General features: G+C 42.7%; 1 protein-coding gene across 3 annotated transcripts in view; it reads right to left on the bottom strand.

Annotated features, from left to right (window-relative positions):
* TOM1L2 (target of myb1 like 2 membrane trafficking protein) overlaps positions 1 to 21,085 on the bottom strand; it is a 58,989-nt gene that overhangs the window by 19,162 nt on the left and 18,742 nt on the right. For all 3 annotated transcript variants that reach the window (XM_076351426.1, XM_076351427.1, XM_076351428.1), the window contains exons 2-12: positions 19,331 to 19,415; positions 18,560 to 18,638; positions 16,750 to 16,899; positions 12,268 to 12,402; positions 11,130 to 11,288; positions 10,237 to 10,353; positions 7,428 to 7,561; positions 4,921 to 4,969; positions 3,674 to 3,797; positions 2,450 to 2,567; positions 440 to 515 (exon numbers count right to left, since the gene is read on the bottom strand). In XM_076351426.1, coding sequence (XP_076207541.1) covers positions 440 to 515; positions 2,450 to 2,567; positions 3,674 to 3,797; positions 4,921 to 4,969; positions 7,428 to 7,561; positions 10,237 to 10,353; positions 11,130 to 11,288; positions 12,268 to 12,402; positions 16,750 to 16,899; positions 18,560 to 18,638; positions 19,331 to 19,415 — 1,226 coding nt within the window. The remainder of the gene's footprint in view (positions 1 to 439; positions 516 to 2,449; positions 2,568 to 3,673; positions 3,798 to 4,920; positions 4,970 to 7,427; positions 7,562 to 10,236; positions 10,354 to 11,129; positions 11,289 to 12,267; positions 12,403 to 16,749; positions 16,900 to 18,559; positions 18,639 to 19,330; positions 19,416 to 21,085) is intronic.

The raw sequence follows: 21,085 nt of genomic DNA, 5'->3' as shown, positions 1-21,085 counted from the left end.
CATTAAAAGTCTACATAATTTCTCTCCCTGTAACTTGCTCGTGTATCCGTGCACGTAGAGAGAAGTCTAGTAGATTAAGACTGCAACAACTTTCATAAGCAAAAATCAACCAAATAAATGCACACCAGTGTTCACAGGATGTTCCCTACTTATTCTTTTCAGCAGTGATTCCAGTCAAAGAGCTAGACCCCCCAGGCAAGCTGCAAGAACACAGGAGAATTTACCCACTATGATTTTGAAGTCTTTTAGGCTGGTGTGCTAAGTAGCAGCTCTTTAGAGATCATTACTGAGCAAGTACTTGCTCCTAGATATCAATTTCAAAATAGCCAGTACTAGCATGTCACTGGAATACAGAATGAGAAGTCTTGGGCAAAGCAGCTGCCTACAGCTCAGATTCCACGCACGGCTTCAGATAACAAAATGCAGAGCAACAACCTACCCCTCCCGTGTTCTGTTTTCGAACATCCAGGGCAGACGCTAGTCCTTTGACAGCCTGTGGATCCTCATACGTCACGCTGAAAGAAAGGAACAAACGACAGAACTAGAAGGAAGTCCAGCAGTCACCCATGCAGAACGCACTTGCTACTCTGATTTACTTCCCTGGAAATCAGAAAGCACATTCTTTTTCGTAACAAGACTTCAGGTGTACTAAGTGTATTCCAAGAAGAGGAGTGTGCTCTGTATAAAGACCATCCATCAGTTTCAGTGAGCATGTTGAAGCAAAAAGAGTAAGACTGGCATTATGAAAGGTAGGCAAATAGCTTACAAGGCACCATAAGTGTGCCCAAGAGCTAGCAGGGGACTATGAAAAGAGGCCTGATTACTGATTGCATTTTGCAAAGCTTTGAAGATGACATTTGGAAGCCTGAACTTGATGTGTGCATGGGGGGAGGCAGAGGGAGACTCGAAGACAGATGAAACATAACTAAGCAACTACAGTGAAGCACACAAAGAAACGCACTATTTACAGAGGTTGGATTTTTAAAAAGCTTCTTAAATTGCTATGCAAAAGGGACACGTAGCAGTCAGGTGACAGAGGCAATAGCATCATTTCTCAGAGCACAACGATGAACCATGAGCTGAAGCAGATGCCAACACCTGCCCATAAATCAGCCCCTGGGAGGAGCTGTGTGTCTGAGCAGGAGGAGCACTTTCTCCTCCAGCGTGCTGGCTTCTCCCAGGCTCCGAGCACAGCACCCAGAGGCTCTCACCTACACACCGCGGCAAGTCACACTCACATCTTTGCTGCTGCTCCATTTATATGGCGTACAACCCAAGGAAGATACAGCAATCCTCCCTTGTGAAATCATGGACTGATGTGTGCCCCTTGTTCCATTAGCTTGCAGAAGGAGACAGAGCTGCAGTGTGGGAAGACTAGTTCCGTGCTTCATTTAGCACAAGAGACAGAGGGACCTCCATTAGATCTCTCCGCAATGCATCTCCCTTCTGACTACACTTTAGCGCTCTCAGCCTGAAATCTCCAGGGGTAACGTATGCCTCTACAGTAGAGCACATCTTCTCAACATTGATACTATAGCTGAGGCAGTACCAATAGCTATATTGATGACTGCCAATAAAAGATCCTAATAAATTTGCTGGCTCAAGTTTTCCAGAGCTGGTAAGTTTCTGATAATCTGCTGAGGTCTGAGCTAAATTATTTAACAACATTTCTTAGTTTGAGACAAGATATTGATGACGTTCTGACTGCTGGTAGCCACTACATCCTCTAGAATCTGAAACCAGGAGGCAAGAAATAATATATGAAAGAAAAATACCTGAGTGTGTCTTTTACTGAATCTCACTTGACAGGGATCAGAGGATTTCTTAATAATTGTGTAGATTTATTTTACATTAAAATAAATGGACCTGTTAAATGCCCTTGAAAGTGCCAGATTTGCAGCTCTAGAGATGCAAACCCTATGCATATGAACAAATTAGGGATAGCATGGCAGCCAGGCAAGCTACGCTGCCTTGACAGCCTGCGAGAGTCTGACTACTGGGCCAAAGGGAGAGTTTAACTGGATGGTAATTCTGTTTCCAAGCCCTTGATGACAGTAATTCAGTCACCGAAGTATATCCATGACCTTCAGGTGAGGGACCCTTATGCTCCTGTATCTCAAGCACTGGCCGGGTGGATGGGATGACAAGCCTTTATGAGAGGAAGCATCTGCAGAAGTAAAGGCAAGTTCATTTCCAAGTTTCCAGTGAGCTCATTAGCTAAGACAGTCAAATAACATTACTCAGCCGGTCTGCTCTGCCCAGCACCAGGAACTTCTCCACTTGCTCATACTAATATTGACCAATTGGATAGGGCTTGGATTAAAAGCACAAAAACATACACCAAAACTACTTTTTTAGTCTGGAATGAAGTCAAGAAGTTTCAGATTTATGCCCTTAGAAAAGAGCAATGCCATGACTCAAACAGAACTAAAGACAAACTCCAACATACTTCTTTCGCTGCTCAGCCAAGGAACTGCCTCTTGTCTGTGCAAACATGTCGAAGTCATCACGAGGATTACAGTGTTGTAGAGAGCTGAGTGTGCCACTGACGCTGTTTGTACCCAAGTCTGCAAGCGGAGGCAAAAAAAGCAAACCAATGAAGCAGCAAACCATATGCAAGTGCCACTGCCATGACTGTGTAGGTTACAGAGTAAATCATTAACAATACAGGACAGCTATAGATATAATCTAGTTAACAGTCGTAGCACTGAGCACAATTCTGTCCAGAAGAGGCTGGAGGCTGCTAATTATGCATTTCTTAAAGGACAAATGTAGAGATGGTCTTAATCCTCCTGGAAGCACCACACTGTAAGTATTCCTCATCGAGATGCCAACATTTGGGAATTAGTGTGCACCTGCTGCCAATCTCATCCTGAGATATTTACTGTTCACTAACGTGGTCCAAAATTTGGGGCATGGATACTCGTCTTCTCTACAACGTTGTCTCTCAGCTACTGACTGTGAAATCAATAGTTTCAGATCAAGTGATAGGATATTGGTGCAGTGCTGAAAGAGGTGGAGAACCTTCAGTCAAATCAAGCCATCATATCATATCTTTGGTTTGATTTAATGTAAAATACCTAACAGTTTCATAAAACCTTTCATCCAAAGATTTCAAATATCACTTGTAGAAGGGGAATCAAGAACATTCACCAGTCTGATTTCACGGAGAGCTATACCTACACAGAAATAAAAGTAGTAGTACAAGTTTTACCATGAATGAGAACCTGCATCCTTTCCTTCACTCTCCCCTTTGGTTAACAAATCCCTCCCTTTGTGCCAGGCTGGTTCCCAATTACAGATCGCTACAGTGCAGGGGAGTGGGAAAGCCCTCCTAATCCTGTAAGCCACGTACCCAAACCTTCTGAAGGCTACATGGCAATGTTAATCAGGCAGTGGAGAGCCAAAGGGAGCAGAAACTCCCTGACCCACCAATGAAAGAGGAAAATGGCTCCTCGTAAATCCCAACAGCCCACTGCAATAAGAGCTTGTACTAAGTGTTCAGGTTGGTCACAGGGACCTCAGCAACTGCTCAGACTTGCTCCCGCACTCACACACCTAGATTGTGTAGCAGCCCCCACATGCTGTTCAAGACTCACAGACTGGTCAGGCTTGAAAAAGTCCATGCCTTGCAGCCTCACGTTCATCAGCACTATTTAGATCAGGTACTCACCAAGCCCTGCAAGCTGTGAAGAAAGTGAAGACGGGGGTGCTGAGCTTCCGACCATTGGGCTCACTACAGCTGGAGAGCCAGGACCCAAATCTATTAAGTTATCTTCTGTCACCTCATTCAGTACCTGTTGGGACACAAAAAACACAGCAAGTTACACATGCCAAAGATTTCTTCTTGCAGTGCAACATTAAACACCAAAAAATAATGGGTGCTTCCTAAAAAGATCTCTCTTGCACACTGCCAAATGGACCAGTCTCTTGGATACTACAGTGATGAGTGCAGAATAAAAAGGGTCAGCCACCAAAAAAACCTCGAGTTTGATTGCTCAGCACAGCAGGGAACTCTCCTGGAGGTCATCTGCATCTCTTCAGATTTAGCTAATGTGTCTGTGTTCTCCACCTCTTTTAGCACTGGACCAACATCAGATCTAACTCAAACTGAATTTGCTAACATCTTCCACATTAGGTATCAACTGTTTTCAGAAACAAAACTTATTTTTTGTGACTAAAGTTACAATGCAGAGCCTGTGATGAAGTTTGCATCACACTGCAGTAGAAGTGGCACTCAAACAGGCAAAGTAAATAGTGGAAATTGTTAGAAGAAAGCAAAATAGAAAATGTAATAGTGCCACGTATGAATTCATCATGAACTCAGATCTTGAACACTATAAAACAACTATAAAATAGTTTTCATTGAAAGGATAATTAGAACTGTAACTCTTCAGCTTGGAAAGGAGCTGCTGAAAAAGGAGATGAGAGAGGTTCCTAAAATTATGAGTGGCATGAAGAAAATGAATCTGAACAGTGGTATTGTAAGACACAGTGAAGAAGAATTAGGTGGATCAAATAAAAATCATTAAGTGACTTGTTCAAATGTAAACAAAATATTTATTATATATACACACCCACATAAATATGTAAAAATGGGTAGTGAAACTGGGGAACTCACTGCTTAAGGACATTGTGAATGCCTAAAGTCTGCATGGACTCAAAAGCAATCAAAAAAATTAATAAAGGAAAGAAAATCCATCAAGGATTGTAAACACAGAGATGTTTTAGTGTCGTGTCTTCCCGAGCTAAAAGTTGTCACTTGAGGTCAGCCACATTCTTACGCTCTTTTCCTGGTTTCCACTATTAGCCACTACAGGCAGGACGCAGGGCTGGACAGGTAAGAAGTCTGATACTAGTGATACCAGTATGGCTAGCATGGTGAGGCTGCTGATATAATAAATGGAGTTAGGTACTTACTCCATTGCTGGCATTTTGTGTTGAACGTCCTGATCTGTATCGTTCAAATCTGTTTAGAAAAACAACAAAAAACCAACATGGACTATCAAAGCCACCAATAAACTATGAAAAACACGTGTTTACAACAAAGCCATGACACGCTTGCCACCGAACTTAGTTTTCGTTGGTTCAAGAGGGAACCCTGAAAGCTTTCACTCCAAGCTAGGACAAAGGGAGAATAGTTACAGAAGTTGCATTCTTGGCAAACGCGGATATTAAGTTGACTCATCTGATCTTGCAGCACACACATGCCTGAAAAACACTGTAGGATATGTCTTTGGTTTTTTTCATTAAGTGCTTCGTGATAGACTATTCTGTTAGCCAAGGGACAGGAGGAACTGCAGCAAGATTGATGCTGCCAGCTAAATTAGCTGAGCACTGCAGCAAGTCTTACTCCCACTTAACAGCTCCCTCTTGCTGCAATACATGTAAATGAGAAGCCATATGCATGCTAGCACAGCCCTACCCAGGCAGCACATGGCAAGAGAAAAAGTGCTTAGCAAATTCATTTTCTAAAACATTCTGGGTCAGCTCAAGGATCGTCAGAGCCTATGTTCAAATAGGTTGGTACTTTCCAAGAATGAAAATTAGTGATGTTGGATAAAAATCCTCGTACTACTTAGGGGAAGAAGTCTGGCTAGTCAAGATCCGGTCTCTTCTCTACTCCTTCCCCAACCAGGTGTGCATCTGGGGCCGCAAACCTAAATCCAGCCTTCATGAACTCAGAAAAGGCAGGGGAAACTACCTCCTCCCAAGGCCTGTCTGAGGCCAGTCCAATCTCCTTCCTTACCAGGAAAAGCATCATGATTTCTCTGAAGTTTTTTCCTCATTTAAAAGTAGTTTCACATGTAATCTCTCTATTTAGTAAAAAACCCATAGTATTCATATAGTCCTGTGGGTTTTCTCCCAGATGGACAAAATACAACAGGGAATCTCAAGGAAACTAAAATGTTTTCTTAATGTAACAGAGGAAAACGCAGACTTAAAAGGCAGCAAAAACAAATTCAGGCCCAAATTTCAATTTTAGGAAACTGGGGGTGTCTACTGTTACTGGAAATCCAGCTCCCTTAGCTGGAAACCTAAGACACCTCCCACCTCATATTTCTCACCCAAAAGGCTTATGAACCACACGTTCATTTACATCCAAAGCTTCACAGCGAAGGCCAGAGCTCCTGCTTGAGTCACTGACAGAGCTCGGTACCCATACAAGAAATCAGCATGATGAATGTGGAGCTTTTGGAATAGCAGAGGAGGAACTGGAATTTATTGAAACGCTCAGACCAGTGCAGCTCTTCTACCACAAATAGCTTGCTAACATCACTCAGCTCACCTTTCAGTGTATAATGACTACAAATACATTAGCCTCAATCAGCAAAGTCGCAGATGGAGGAAAATAGAAAAAATATTAAGGGTGACCAGACTAAGCCTCAGTGACAGTTACACTCTGCCACTTGTAGAATCATGCTTGTGCATGAAACACGTTCCGTTTCACATAAAAAGCCAGCATTTGTTTCAAAGTTTGCCCCAATCTCCTCTGAGCAACTAAATCAAAGACAAAATCGAGGCCACTGAGTCTTCTTTCCAGCCTTTGCCGTGACAGCACAGATTCACAGATCTAGAGTCTAATTTATTTTTAAAGGCTTGAGAAACAAAGCCCTGTGCTAAGAGCAAGGAACAAAGGGTACTCTTTAGTGCCTCACTCCCCAGACCTGTCATTAAGGGGAAGATTAAACTTTCCCAAGACTGCTTGTATCACGTGTCACCTACTGCAGCAGATGTGGCTGACAGCGCCTTTGTCTAACGTGTCGAAAGTCCTATGACCCAAGTCCTGCCCCTGGGGACGATTTGCGCAGACCAACTCTTCAAAACCTCAGCTCCACGCAAGACAGGCTTTTTTCAAGATTTTAAGTGCTACTTAAAAACAAAACCCTTACATGCATGAAGGTCACGCCCACCTCAGGCAGCTCCCCTTGCACCAGTACTGGAACTAGAAAGCTCAGAGATCAGGAGACAGAGAGAGCTCACGGGAGCCTCCCTAACCCAGGCAGCAGCACAAGCATTTGTGCAGAGCCCAGGCTAGCAAGTGGAACTAGCGACTGTGGCTGTGCTATTTTTGGTCCCAAGTCCCTACATCTGTGCAGCACCGCACGACAGGGACTTGCAGACTCAAGTCTCTGCTAGTTCAGAGAGTTTTGCACAATGCCTTGCATTTTACGGATATGCCCCACAAAAATTCAATGGCTAGGACAAAAAAAAAAAAATCATAGTATTAAAGGAAACAACTGAAACAAGAATGTTACCACAAATGACCATAAAAAGACTTTGTAAATGCTTTCTGTGGTTTGGTTCTCTGCGTTTTGTTAAGCTGAACCATTGGCCCAGATGGCCAACTCTTGTCAACAGACCTATTTTACACTTAAGTGAAAACCCAGAACGAATGTAAATAGTTGATGGAAAAGGTGCCCCACCTTTCATATCTGAGGAAGACGTTATTTAAATCATCATTCACATGCAGCAGTTCCTCTGTGACTTCTTCATTGGACACTCGTGAGATAAGCTCCACAATTCTCTGCTGCATGGCTCTACAGGTTCGGTTCAGCTCCTAGGAGGAACGCATTGTGCACACACATTCTGATAAGCAGCTAGCAATAAGTAGATTTAGTTGAGCTCTGTTCACAGCCAAACATATCCCCCAGCTGAGAAACACTAAGACAAGTCTATCTTTGCGTGATTAAATGTCACCCAAAAGCACATCTAATCAAACATGCCCTTCAAGAGACGATGGCATAAAACCTTGAGAGCCTATTTACAATTCAACATCCTGATTCTTCTTTAACTCTGAGCACTCCACAGAATAAATATCTGTATTTTAGTGATCTGTTTTAAGAATAAAACATGTTAATACAACAGCTTTCCAGAAGAGAGCTTTCACGGAAAATTCAATCTGCTCTTTTTGGCAATATCATCCTTAAAAACTAAAAGATGCATGTGATGGAACAAGTGGGGAAGAAAGTTCATCATGGCTACCACAAGCAGCAAGTGCGTCTACACAGCAGGAAGAGAAGGGTTGGGGACACAGAACTTACCAACTACTGAGAACACAAGGGTGAACACACAACAAGAAGCAGGAGCACAAAGAGATGAGCATCCCCCCACACACACACACTTCAGTACTGAACTATACACAGAAATGTTCCCTTCAACTGAGTAAGTCCACAGACAAGAGACTGCAAAAAGGCAGTGGGAAGTTTCAGAAGAAAATTTTAAAGAATATAGAGTAAGGGCATTTATTTTAGAAGTCTCTCATGCCAAGAAATCTAGGTTTGAGTTTGCCTAAACCAGGAGTTCTCGTGCTTCCAGGACATCTCTTCCATCACCAATTACTTAGCAGAATTCTTTACTCCTGAAAGGGCTCAAGACCAAAGGTCAAACCTGGTATGTTGAGGAGGAACTACAAGAAGAAACGTGACATATGGCATGGCGCCACTGATTAGGCCCACGGTTTTACTTCAGTAAGCACTGACATTTCAACTAAAGCATGTCCCTCTGTCATCTTCCACCCCCCCAGCTCCGCTTCACAGCAAAAATTCAGCACTAAACAAGGATGACTCGTTGGTACACAACCTTCGGGATGAAAGCAAAAATGTGTTTGTTTTCCTTGCTTGGTCTGACATCCTAAGCTCTGGATAAATTTCACCTAGTGCAATCCAGCTGCCTTAACAGCTTGAGGAATGTGTTCTCCAATGTCAGTTTTGATCCCATCACTTTAGAAGCAGATTGTGACATTTCAGAGGTTTGTTTGCTGCCTTTCCGAGAGGGCTGACAGTACCTATCTATTCTGCTCAGAGCTGGCTCTCCAGCAAGCTGTTTACATTTGATTGTTGGAGAAAATGTCAGGAATTATTTAAGGAGGAGGGCTATATAAACCTCAAAGCAAGGAGTCCTTGCATGCAGCACCCGGCTCACAGCTTTCAAAAGACTAACCATCCTTTGTGATCAAAACCGGGTTCTCCCCAGCTCTGTGATTCAGATTTAGGATGCATCAGTCAAAGAAAGGAACCGGTTGGAATAAAGAATCGCTGCTGTCACTCCATTTTATGATCAAGTTCTTTCACCTTAAAGCTATGCTGTAAGGTTACGCTGTCAAGATGTTAGAAGTTGTTTCTGAATGTAAGCAAACTGTTCTACGCTGTTTTGGTCTGTCGTGGTTTCCTGGAAGCTTCTTTTGTTTTGAGCAGTCCGACCCAAATGGGCAGTAACTGAAAGGCTCTTTATTGCAAAGCCTCTCATCAGCTGCCATGATGGCTCGGAGACAAACGCACAATACCACTGCATGGGAGAGACCAGTTTTTGGATGGATTTCAAACTCTAATGTATCACAGAGAGCAATTCCCTGCCTTCCTCCAAATGTACTGCTGTGGGAGCCCATCCTCCCTGCTGGAAGATCAAAACAGAAGCCTATTTCTGAAGCTATGGAAAGGCAAATACCATGTTAAGGGCAGCAGCTGGAATGCTAGATCACAGTATTCCTCATCTGTGTTGCATGTGGTACTGTATTACTTTCCTCAGGCAAAAGGGCACCCTGCTACCACTGGCCTGGGGAAACAGGTATGAAGCCTGAGACATGAGCTCAACTAAAACTGTTTTTCCTTTTGAGATAATAAATGCTGCACTGGATTGAGACTTTGCAGCAAAGCAAGCCCTTCTGATTACCCAGTCTAACCCTCCGGACAGCATGAAACTTCGCCTGAGCGCCTGCCTTAAGCCACTACCTTCAGGAGAAGCTATAGCACATCTTCTGGAAAGACAGTTAGTTCATATATAAGATTTTGAGTGGCAGAGAATCCACAGACCCTTGGGAATATTTAGCCCAGCTGGAAACACGGAGTGTTTTTTTCTTGCATAGTGACCAGGAATGTTTTGCCACTGTACAAGTGATGATGGAGGATGTAAAAGAAGCAGAAATGCTCAGGGCTTATAAAGCCTATCGCAATTTTAAGCCACTTTGTGGTAAAGGAGACCTTCTATTCAACATTGGGAAAAAATTCTAGCTACACGGAGGAGAAAGTACTGGAACAAGTTTTAAGGGAAGTTAGGAAATCCTTGTCACTGGAAGCTTTAACAAATGAAGAACATCAAGTGATGAGACTAACCAGGGTCAAGCGAAGTCCACATTAATTTTGTAAAACCAAGGCAGTGAACTACAACAAAAAACACCCCCCCAGAAAAACTCAAGCACAGAAATTATTAGAATCATATTCGCTAGGAAACTGTTACCTGCAGTAACTCAAGGTCTGAGGAATCCTCTTGTCCAGGTACCATTTCTGTCAGCATTTCAGACATCACTTTTGTATTCCCACGAACGATATCCAGTTCACTGCGGAGCCGGGCAATCTAAATTGGGGTAAAAAGACAGCAAAATACTGCATAATCTTTTGGTTTAAGCAGATAATTTTCAAGAACTGACTTTGTGATATCTCTGGTTCTGTCTGACTTGATATCTGAGGCTCCAGACATTCTAGCAGGGAAAAAAAATGTAAAGATAAAAAGTTTACCCAGGAGAGAATTTTAGAAAAGCAACAGAAAAAGGAAAGAACTTTGAGGAACCACTCACTGCCATCACAAACCCAGATGTGCTATGCTTATATGGAAGGGAAACAATTGAAAACAGTAGCTAAAACCAGACCTTGGCTGCAGTACACCTTGCGTGCCTCACTCAAATGTGGGGAAAGATGTACAACTTTTGAGCAGGATCTTTGGCTCTCAAGTTATTATCTTTGCAGAGAGAAAAGAAGATCCTATATTAGGGCATTTGCGAGGGTCTTACAGATGCAGACTTAACTCCCTGTTAGAAAGACTTCCTGCATCTGCAAGACATTCTGTGCCTTTAAAGGACGGGGGCTAATGAGAATAACTGCTAACCTACTGCACAACCTCTGAGTGGACTGGCATATCAGATTGTGAGGTTTCGTAACGGCCACCATTAGGAGGCCATACATACAAATCGAAAGCCTAGATTTTACGGTGTAATAGGAGGAAAGATTACTAAGTAGAACCAGGCCTGGGAGGCAATCAAAGTCAAAAGAGTTAAAATGAAAGTTCCTCTGCAAATTGGTTTCTAATTTGATCTGCTGAAAGAGCCTCACTCAAAAGAATCATCATCCCAATACCTGTTCAGAATTAGCAGTGATGGGACCAGTCACATTCAGAGCTGGGGCCTGAGGAGCAGAATACGCCGTTGGAGATGAAGAAGAATAAGAACTGGTGCTCATCCTTTGCTGAGACTGTGAATTGTGCATATTTGCTGCAGGATCAACTTCAGGAACGCTCTGTCACATCAGAAAGACAGGAGTTCAAAAGCTGAATTGTGACAGCACTTGCTTTGTCAGCAACCTCAGGCCAAATATGCTCAAATATAGAACATAATTGCACCTTGTGGAAAAGGTCAGTGTAGTTACGAGAACAGACTGGCAGGCCAGCCCATAAATAGACAGCTGCAACAAAAATGCATGCCCGTATCATTTGACCCAACCCACATGCATTTAAGTCAATTTACCTTTACGAGAAAAGTGAGAAGCAAAATAAAAACAAGAGCCAAAGACAAACAATTATGAATTATTTTAAACTAGGAATTAAGTTGCAGGCTTACAAAAAATGATATGATACATAGATACCGAATTTAATTAATCTTGACACAAGAATTGTAATCTTTCAGTCCTTGATCACTTGCATTTGCCACTTCAAAGATTCATTAACTTCAGTTTTCAGAGTGAATAATCAGAACACCTGTGATCATTAAGTTACTTCCTAGCAGTAGTTCTGTCAGCTTTCCAGACCTAACTTTTCAGAGGCGTAAAGACCTCACGTTACCATGGGATCAGTGAGAGATTCAGACTCTGTACACCTTTAAAAGACAAGGCAGGCCTTGGTTCAGGGTTATCACCAACAGAAACAACCATACTTTTGAGCAAAAGAAGTAAATCTCAATCATATATCCTGCTGGATTCTCTCTGAACAAATTTATGCCTGGTGGTTTTGTGGTACAAGACAAGTGTACAAACCTCCTCCAAATGCTTTTCTCTTCTCAGATTGATGTTTGACTCAAGGGAAGAGATACCACTAGGTTATCAGCCTGTCAAATGCAGCTGTATTATGCTTCTCCTACGTGCCCTTTCACCATTAAAAAAGTCCTTCCAGGAGTGAGAAAATGAGCCAAATTCAGAGAAACAGGAGGGGAAAGATGAGTAGTTATTCAACTATTTAGACATCTTGGGAAAATAACCCCGGAATTGCAATGCTGCAGCTTACCCTTTGTGGTGTGTGTATTGGAGACAGAGCATCAAGATCTGCCATGGGAAACTCTATGCCTTTCCTCTTGAGTTCTTCATAAATATGCACTACTCCAGTTAAATCAGGGCTACTTCGAAAGGCATCAGCCCAAGCCTGGAAAACATGAGGGATTATCCATAAACCTTCCAAACGAAGTTCCAGCTCCACCCTGACCTCAGATACTCACTACAAAAGATTTCATGTATTTCAGCTTCAAAGGGAAGCTGTAATCATTAGACCTGGTCTAAAAGATCCTGCAAATATTATTAAAACAGTCACGTACACATTTCATTCAAATATAAAATAGACAGGAACCCCGTGCACAGTAGCTATGTCTAGCCCCTGACATCATCAAAATCTGTAAATGCGAATGAAAGCCTCTTCCAATCTCCTCTGCTTAGCAGTGACTGCATGCTGATCTTTTCTTGCATATTCTATGGCCAATGACCCACCAGAAAAAGTCTGCGTGAAAGATTAAATTGATCTAAGCAAAATTCATAAAGTCATACAATAATCTTGGGTAACGTCAATTTACTTTGTGAAACACCCTCCTTTGTTGCCAAAGGAAAAAACACAGCTCTCAAGTTTTCTTCAGTATTTTATTTGGACCAAACTGAAATAAAAAGGGTAGTTTCTGAGGTTCTTCTATTGTGAAACACGAAGTCCCATGAGCAGCAGAACTAATGAAGCCTGGGTTCTTACAGACCACATCCAACACTTAGACGCCGCGGTGTGTCAGAAAGAACAAGTTTAAAGAGAGAATTTCCCACAGCCAGAACACTCATAATATCTCTCCCGCAAGAATTCTCCGGTGTCTAAAAAGACTTCAATTCACATTTGAGCTCTTCCTTCAGTGGGAGTACTAAGTGTTTCTCTTCGCTAGCCAGCCTCCTATACTCAGGAAGCTGCTAGGAGCATAATATCTTGAAAGCCTCTACCCCCTTTCACTTTTGCTGGAAATTAGCCAAGTATTAAAAATTTAGGGGAAGGAAAAATTGAAATATTATGACTCAATTAAAAAGGAAGCATTCCCCAAACCCCCACATATGTGAGGTAGAGTATCAGTGTGCTGGATCCAGAATTACTGCAAGACGTATGTGTGGGCTCTGAACTTAATTCATTTAGTCATCACTTTTACACTAGTTCTTTGACTGTTTTTACTTTAAAAGCTGTTTTTAACCACTTTTTATATTTGAGAGGAGAGAAATCGAAGATAGCAAAACAAGATAAGAAATAATATTAATATTTAACTTACATCCGTATTCTGTTCAATTCTAAGAAAAAGCATTTCCTACCCTATGTGCCCAGGAGACAATCCATTATCAGTTGCAAGCTAAAAAATTCTGGGTTTGCTTCTCAGCTTTGTTAAGAGTAAATTAACTGCATCAACTGTTCTGATACAGTGCAAGTCCAAACAGCCCCATCTGAGCCAGAGAAAACAGCTCTGACTGCAAAGAGCCATTCTGTTTCCTTGGAACTGACCTTCCAAACCATCCCTAATTCTGACGGAGATGTTGACTGCACAAGTAACTCCACTCTTGCACTTTCTCTGCATTTTCAATTTACATAAGAAGTCATCTGAATGATGCTTCTACATAATGGTGCTCCCCACTTCAACTCTATTTGCAAGTAAGAGTGAAAAATGTTAGGCAAGGCATGCTCTAGTTAATAATCACTCAAAAGAAACTTAGAGGCAAAAGTATGCTGCATCGCTGCCCCCAACTTTTAATGAGGCTTGTTTGCCCAGGAGGATGTACTAATGCATCCTCTCACTGGCTTCCTACAGATTTTGTTGTAGTGAACTCGCTTCATTTGCACTCTACCTTTTTAATATATTCTCTCTTCCCTGGAGAAAGGAGACACTTTCATTTGTATTCTTCTTCACCTGAGCTGGGAGCATTATCTACATTAGTGTGTCTCTCAGAGGTCACAAGCAGGACTGGGCTCTATTGTCCTAAGTGCTGTCTACACACATTGTAAGACAATCCCTGTCCTAGACAGCTTACAATTCAACTAGGCAACAGTAATATTAGCTCTACTTTACAGATAAGAAGCTACACACAGAGTTTAGGAGACTTGCCCATTGTCCAAACAAGTGTATGACAGAGGTGAGACCAAATTCAGATCTTCTAAGACTTTGGGCAAGATTATCAAAGGTAGATACTCAAGGATGCTGCTGTATAAATCCCACTTGGCACCTCAGCGTGCCCAAACAGGTTAATTAAATACCATTGCAAATCTGGCCCCTAAATCAGTGACCATCACAAGACAATTTTTCCAGTGTCGGGCACTTTTTAACATATGTACCTTCAACAGAATTTGCCATGCCACTAAAAGTCTCCTCATGATTCATCTTTGATGACAGTGCTCAACTACTGGGCAGCAAGGTGGTATGAACTCTGAGGTGATATGCAAGCTCTTACCCAAGGCACAGCAATAAGGAATATTTCCAAGGCCTTTTAGCAAGGTGAAGAAGGAAGGATAAGCAATGTACATGCTAATTCATGTACACTGGGAAATAGGTTAAGAAAGTGAGACACAAGATGTCCAACATCTCAAAACAGTCAAGTCTCTAGATAAGAAATTGGATGGCAGCTTTATCTACCCTTGCCACGGAAAGGCCCAGGAGTACAAGAGCTGTATGGCTGAAGACATGTGCTGTTTGTACAGCTTTTTTCCATGCTTCCAATTGCTATTAATCCTCTCATTTCCGTTCTTATTAATTCCCTGATACCAAACTGTAAAAAGCCTTCAGAAGGGGATAAACGTGATGTTAGTGGAGCAGAGCTGAGAAGAGATCAGCCCCCTGGAATGGAGTTAACTCCAACTGCAGGGGAGCTCTAAAGAGCAAAGTCTAAGCTGAGCAAAGTGGCCATGACGTACGGGATATTTTGGGTGTGCATGTCAACAGGGCAGCTGAGATGAGTGACTGCAGTCGTTTTTCCAAACTTGTCAGGCAATCTGGAAAACAAAGTCCCGTACCACCTCCAGCTAAAGAGACGCTAACAGAACCCACCCACAGGCAACTTTCGTAATTCTCAGGCTTTTTATATCAAAAGGCATTTAGTACCCAGAGTGAGGCTTTTAGCTCTACTGCACGAAGTCTACTCAGATAAAGCTCCGTTTAATACACTGAAGCAATGACTGCAGCTTTTTGGTTATGTTACAAACACTTCCATCTTAGTTGCACTGATGACTGGGATTCCACTTAAATCCGGGATGCAGCGTAACCAACATCCTCTAAAACACTGTAGCAGAGCAAACAGTACAGAAACACGCACAGTTTCTCTTTATGGGTCAGTATTTAACCTCATCTCCCAGTCGCCACATGCATCAGTCTCCCACCAAAGCAGGCAGACACCCAAGGGCTCAGTCAGATGCACAAGAATTGCTTTTAATAATTTCATTAATTTTGTGCGATTTCCTTAGAAAGCCTTGAGATCACAGACCAGAAATAAAGGGACCCCACAGACCCCAATGCAATGCCCACCTAATTCCCCCACCCAGCCTATTTCCTGTTCAGAAATCACTTATTTACATTGCCATGCTCTAACGATGTCCTGTCTGTGTATCCAAATAACAAATAAACCAGCAGAAAATCAACTGCATGCTGTGCCACAAAAATCAGAAGTATATTTGGAAAACTATGCTGCGCATTTGTAAATACCTTCCCACAAGAAACACTGCAGCAGGTTTCCATCATTTTAAGTACGCAGTGTCTTTTAGTCTCTGGTGTATGCGATAGCCTGTAGGAGCTTAGTGATAAAGCTTCCTATAATTGTCAGATTTCCTCCAGGCAGGCACCAATGTTTCCTCATGTGTTGCTAATGGTTTGTGGAATTAACATGGCTGTTTATTGTTATGCTGCACAGAAGGAGAAGTGGCAGACAGGCCTATGTCTGAGCTTCCCCACTGCAGACAAGGACCTGACAGTGCACTTTTACTGCACAATAACCAGAGAAAAGACACCAAAAACATTTTAACTCCTATACGGTCATTTACTTTTCTATAACCATCTTTAAGAGGAATTCAGAATGCTTTCTAATGGAGGGAAACAGCTCCATTTTACAGTCAGGGAAACAGACACAGAAAGGTAAGTATACTGCAACTGACAGCAAAAGCGCGATCCTCTAAAATTTCCTGGCCTCAGATGACAAGCCCATCACAGAAGCAGGTCTCCAGCTCCTAGATTTGACTGTTAATAAAAGATAAATGGATGGCCCTCTTTTTTAGAGTAGAGTGGTACCTCTCTAACTAGAATCCAGACATTTCTCCCTGGATAAAATATCTATTGCTGTGCATGTCTGCTCTTCCCTGCCAATCTGGATATACTGTTTGTTTTTACATATAAAAAACTTGCCACGTTTTTAATGATGACAGCATGTTTAGCAATGCGTAGCACTGAAGCAAACAGTCCTTATTTCAGGCAGCAACATATGGAAGCAGAGACAAGCTGTGTACCTGAATCAGTGCTAGTACTTTATCCTGTACAATAGTGGGGGGATTATTCTTGGGCGAGATGATTTTCACCAGAACACCATCTATGAAGTCACGGTTTGCCACTAAGACATGAAAACGATGGCCACAGTTCTTCACACAGGTCTCCAACACCTACGCAGACACAAAAACACATTCATTGTTGGAGCAAAGCTTGATCACACACACAGCACCTATGTGGTTGGTTTCCGATTTTGCTTTTTTATTTATTTTAAAACTTTCAATGGGAGGAAGAAAACTTTCGAAGTCAGAGGAGAAAATACACTTATACTCTTAATTCTTCTTTTCTTTCCCAATTTTACCACAAAGCTTCCTTCTCTACACACACATTTAGATGTATCTCACCCACTGTTAACATATTGGGCACTTTTGTGATCCACCTTTGCCTGTTTTCAAGGTAAAGAAATATAAAGTTTCTTCCTTTTCAAAGCAGAACTTTCCAACCCGCACAGCTGAACAGCTAAGTATAGAGCATCCCATCAGGAGCAGGCAAGACAGAGGACATCCTGTCACAGTGAGATATTATCGTGCTGTGGCACTCTACCATTTTCTATGTACCTGGAACACAGCTGGACCCGCTTGCTCTGAGCTGTAAGCCCTGTTTTAGAGTTGGGAATTCAGGTGAATGATCTCCACTCATTCAAAACACTCCCTTGTGAATGCTCTGACAGGTTATACTTTGACACATTTTCCCCCTGCAGCCTAGCTAGAGGCACCTTCCACTTGCCATTCAACTGCCATGGAAGAACAGCTGTTGATTTTTCTCTGAAGAACATGATTAGCATGGAGATAAATCCAATGCGTCACTTCTCCTTACAGCCATGCCTAATAACCACTGCGACTCTGTATCTGAGGAGTCTGTAATTACTCTCCTACTTCAGCTACTTTCATCAGCCCTGATGACATGGACTCATTCCTGATGAATTTCGGCTCTTTCCTGCACAATGGATAATCTTATGGTTTGGTCTTTGGTAATCTGTCAAAATGACAATCCAGGATAGGAAATGGCAAGAAGACAGAAAGTACAGTCACACTTCATCAGGGAGATGCAACAAGAGCTGTGTGAAAGAATCATACAGATCACCTACCCACAGCAGTATAACTCGATCTAGTTAGTGCTGCTCATTCCTCAGACTGCTCCGGCGCAGAGCCTGCCCAGCACCGCGCGTTCAGGAGTGCTGCATTACCCAGGAAACCCCTAGCTAAAGTCATCAGCAGGAAAGGTCACTGGCAAATTATTTCACACCTTAGCAGTGCTGCCTAAATGCACAGAATATAATTTACACTTTATTGAGTGAAATTAGATCAGCATAAATTAATTTGAGTCTCCTACAGAGATCCATTCACAAGGGAAATTGCGCATCAGCTACTTATGAAGCTGAAAATATGGCAAGTTCATCATCCTCACTTGCAGATATGCCCACAGCTGTTGTCTTGGAGTGGAGAAACAGTAGGACACAGGGAGATGAAAATAGAAGGGAAAGCCCCAAAGGGTAACACAGACCCATTTGGGCTACTTTAACTTTCCTCAGTCAGTACTTGGGATGAATAAGGGCCCAGAAAAAAGCAGAAATCAATTGAGTCAGAAAAACGCTATGCAAAGCTTCCAGCAACTCTCCCCAAGGAAGTGAGGAGGCAATTGGAGAGAAGAAAAGGGCAGAGCAGTGGCTGTTAAAGCAAATAGTGTCTACATTCAAGAGAGTGCCAGGAAAAGGAAAATGACAAAAGAAGAGGGTTCTGCCCTTTTGAGGCATTCCAGCCTGCCCCCACTCACCGTCAGCGCCAGCATGACCTCTCTGTAATTTTTGTTTCCATTCAGCCTCTTCTTCAGTGCTCGAATGGCATCCTTTGGACTGAAGGAGAAAGACACCATTTTAAAAGACAGCTCAGACACGCTTTTCACATGCCGTATACCGTGGGAAAAGGAATCCTTTAGCATTTACAGCCGGACATAAGCATGTGTGTTAACTTCAGATTACTTGACTACAACCAAACTAGGGTCATGTAGAATTATGTGAGGAGACAAGATATCACAGAAGTCAAGACCAGAGCAATGCCCGAGGCCTCCAAAAAGGCAGGATGTTGATCAAGCACGGAAGATTGACAGCCACTCAGAAAAAGGCCCAGGGCATAAGACCAGTGATCAGTTCTCCTGTAAACCGCAAGCAGCACAGTTTTTCTGATGCTGAAGGAGATGCGTCAGAGCAGGTCTCCATTCAAATGGCTGAAATTAATAGCACTGCAGCACTGCCGAGAGATACACCTGCTGAAAACAAGAACCCCAGAAGTACAAACTCAGTACCCTCTCCAGCAATACGTTTTTCATGCCAGCCCTCCCAAGCAGAGACCGACCACAGAAAATGCTGCATCATACAGTAGTTTTCTGAAATGTCTAAGAAGCAGGAAAACTAAGCAACTCATATGCAAACCGCATTCAAACTATGAGCATCTGCCGCCAGACTCACTGCACCTCCTCACATGCTGAGTACGACTGGATGAAGATTGTGTTCATGAACCTTCCAAAGTTTGCTGAAGTAGCACATACCCTTCTTCTGTCTCGTTGATAATGTCACAGATCTCCATGTTAAGTGTCCAGTCTTCACTCTGCAGAGAGCCATCTGTGGCCTTTTCTGTAAAGTAAAGAAAAATAAATCTTTTCACATCTTCCTGATTAGGTACTATACTTCAATCCATCTTCAGTTACTCTGAGCTGAAACTATCCAGTAAAAGAAAGATAGGGAAAAAAAAAGTCCCCACTGACTGTAAGCAATGTCAAACCTTCCCTCCTGGTTTTATGGATCAGCATAGAGGTTTCCAGACAGAGTCAATTATCCCTCAAGCTCACTACCTTCAGCCCACATAGATGGGCTGTTCTTCAAAGACTCCTGAATTCCTGGGAGAGTAGGAAAAAGTCAGCTAATTCCAATTTAAACTTCTCAGATGCGGCATTGTTGGAAAGTTATGAGGTAGGAAAATCCCCCAAAACCAACATGACCTCCTCCCTGTTCTAGTAGATAATATCTCCACATGAGTCGAGGGAGGAAAGATAGCAACTTGGAGACAGAATTCAAGGAAGTCCAGAATTTCAGAATGGAAAGACCCACCAGCACATGAAAACATTTAGCACATGACGATTCAGGTCACAATATCATTCATGGGCACCCCTTTTTGTCTGGGACTCTTTTACTCCTGTACAGCGGTCCCTCAATATCTGCTTGCCAGGGGGCTGGGCGCTGCTTCCCTCTGTCCCACGCTATGTCCCCAGTCTCCTCTCCACGCTGGGGTTACGTACACATGTCCCAAGCACAATCCACCTTCCTCCCGACTCCCAAATGCTCCCTCACTATTTGCGTGGCAGGTAAGCAAGTCACTCCAGTATCAGACTAATTCTACGGGAAGGATGACCTATAGCACTGTGACAGCGGCAGATGCCAACTGTTGGCAGTTTAATTTATAGACGTCTGCAAGAGTAGCATAACCATAACTTCAAGTAATCAGTTGACAAGAACTATTTCCTCCTTGGGATTTCCTCCTAAATCAATACAGTTCTGTCTAGTGGTGCCTAGAACATCCCCTGAATTTTTCACGCTTCTCACTTGCAGCATTCAAACCCTGTCTGCGTTACACTACCCACATTCAGAGATGCTATCGAGTTGAATGTAAAGCCTGTCGCCAGAGACACCTAAAAAGGGGACCTTCAAGCCAAACATGACCTTCTCCGTTAAATTGGTCTAGATTTTTCTACAGATCCCTGGCATCCAATGTTGGAAGGTAAATACGGTAAACAAAAGCATTTTTTAAATGTAAAATAAACAACAAAAAAAACCCCTTCTAAACGTTTTAAAGCAGAAACAAAAACACAGGTACCATCTTCTCCAACTATCCTTCTGTCTTTACATCAGACCCCAATCTGTCCCCCAGAACAAGGCAGATTTTGTTTGAGAACACCAGGCTCCAAGGGCTTCACACATCTCTTCTTCTGTTCACCAACGATGTTTTTCCCATTAACATTTCTATCACTGTGACCGAGGATATAGATGCCCACAGGCCATAATTACGGGACATTATTTGGAGAAAGATGATGTGTCTGGGTAATTCAAGTTTCAGTGACTTGTCTACACCAGAATAGTGGCTAAAGCAGCTCCACCAAGGACCGTAATTGCGTAAGTCTGAGACAAACCAGCCAGCCATGCAAAATCCAAGCAGAGAGTGCTGAAAAGAAGCCATCTATCTCCAGAATGGAGAGGACCCCATGGAAAAGGAGATTATGGAACAGGAGACCATTCTCTGCAGGCCTTGC

The sequence above is a fragment of the Aptenodytes patagonicus genome, chromosome 13 (genome assembly GCF_965638725.1).
Source record: "Aptenodytes patagonicus chromosome 13, bAptPat1.pri.cur, whole genome shotgun sequence".
Taxonomy (NCBI): domain Eukaryota; kingdom Metazoa; phylum Chordata; class Aves; order Sphenisciformes; family Spheniscidae; genus Aptenodytes; species Aptenodytes patagonicus.
Note: the sequence above shows the minus strand (reverse complement) of the source record. Positions and strands in the feature narration are given on the sequence as shown.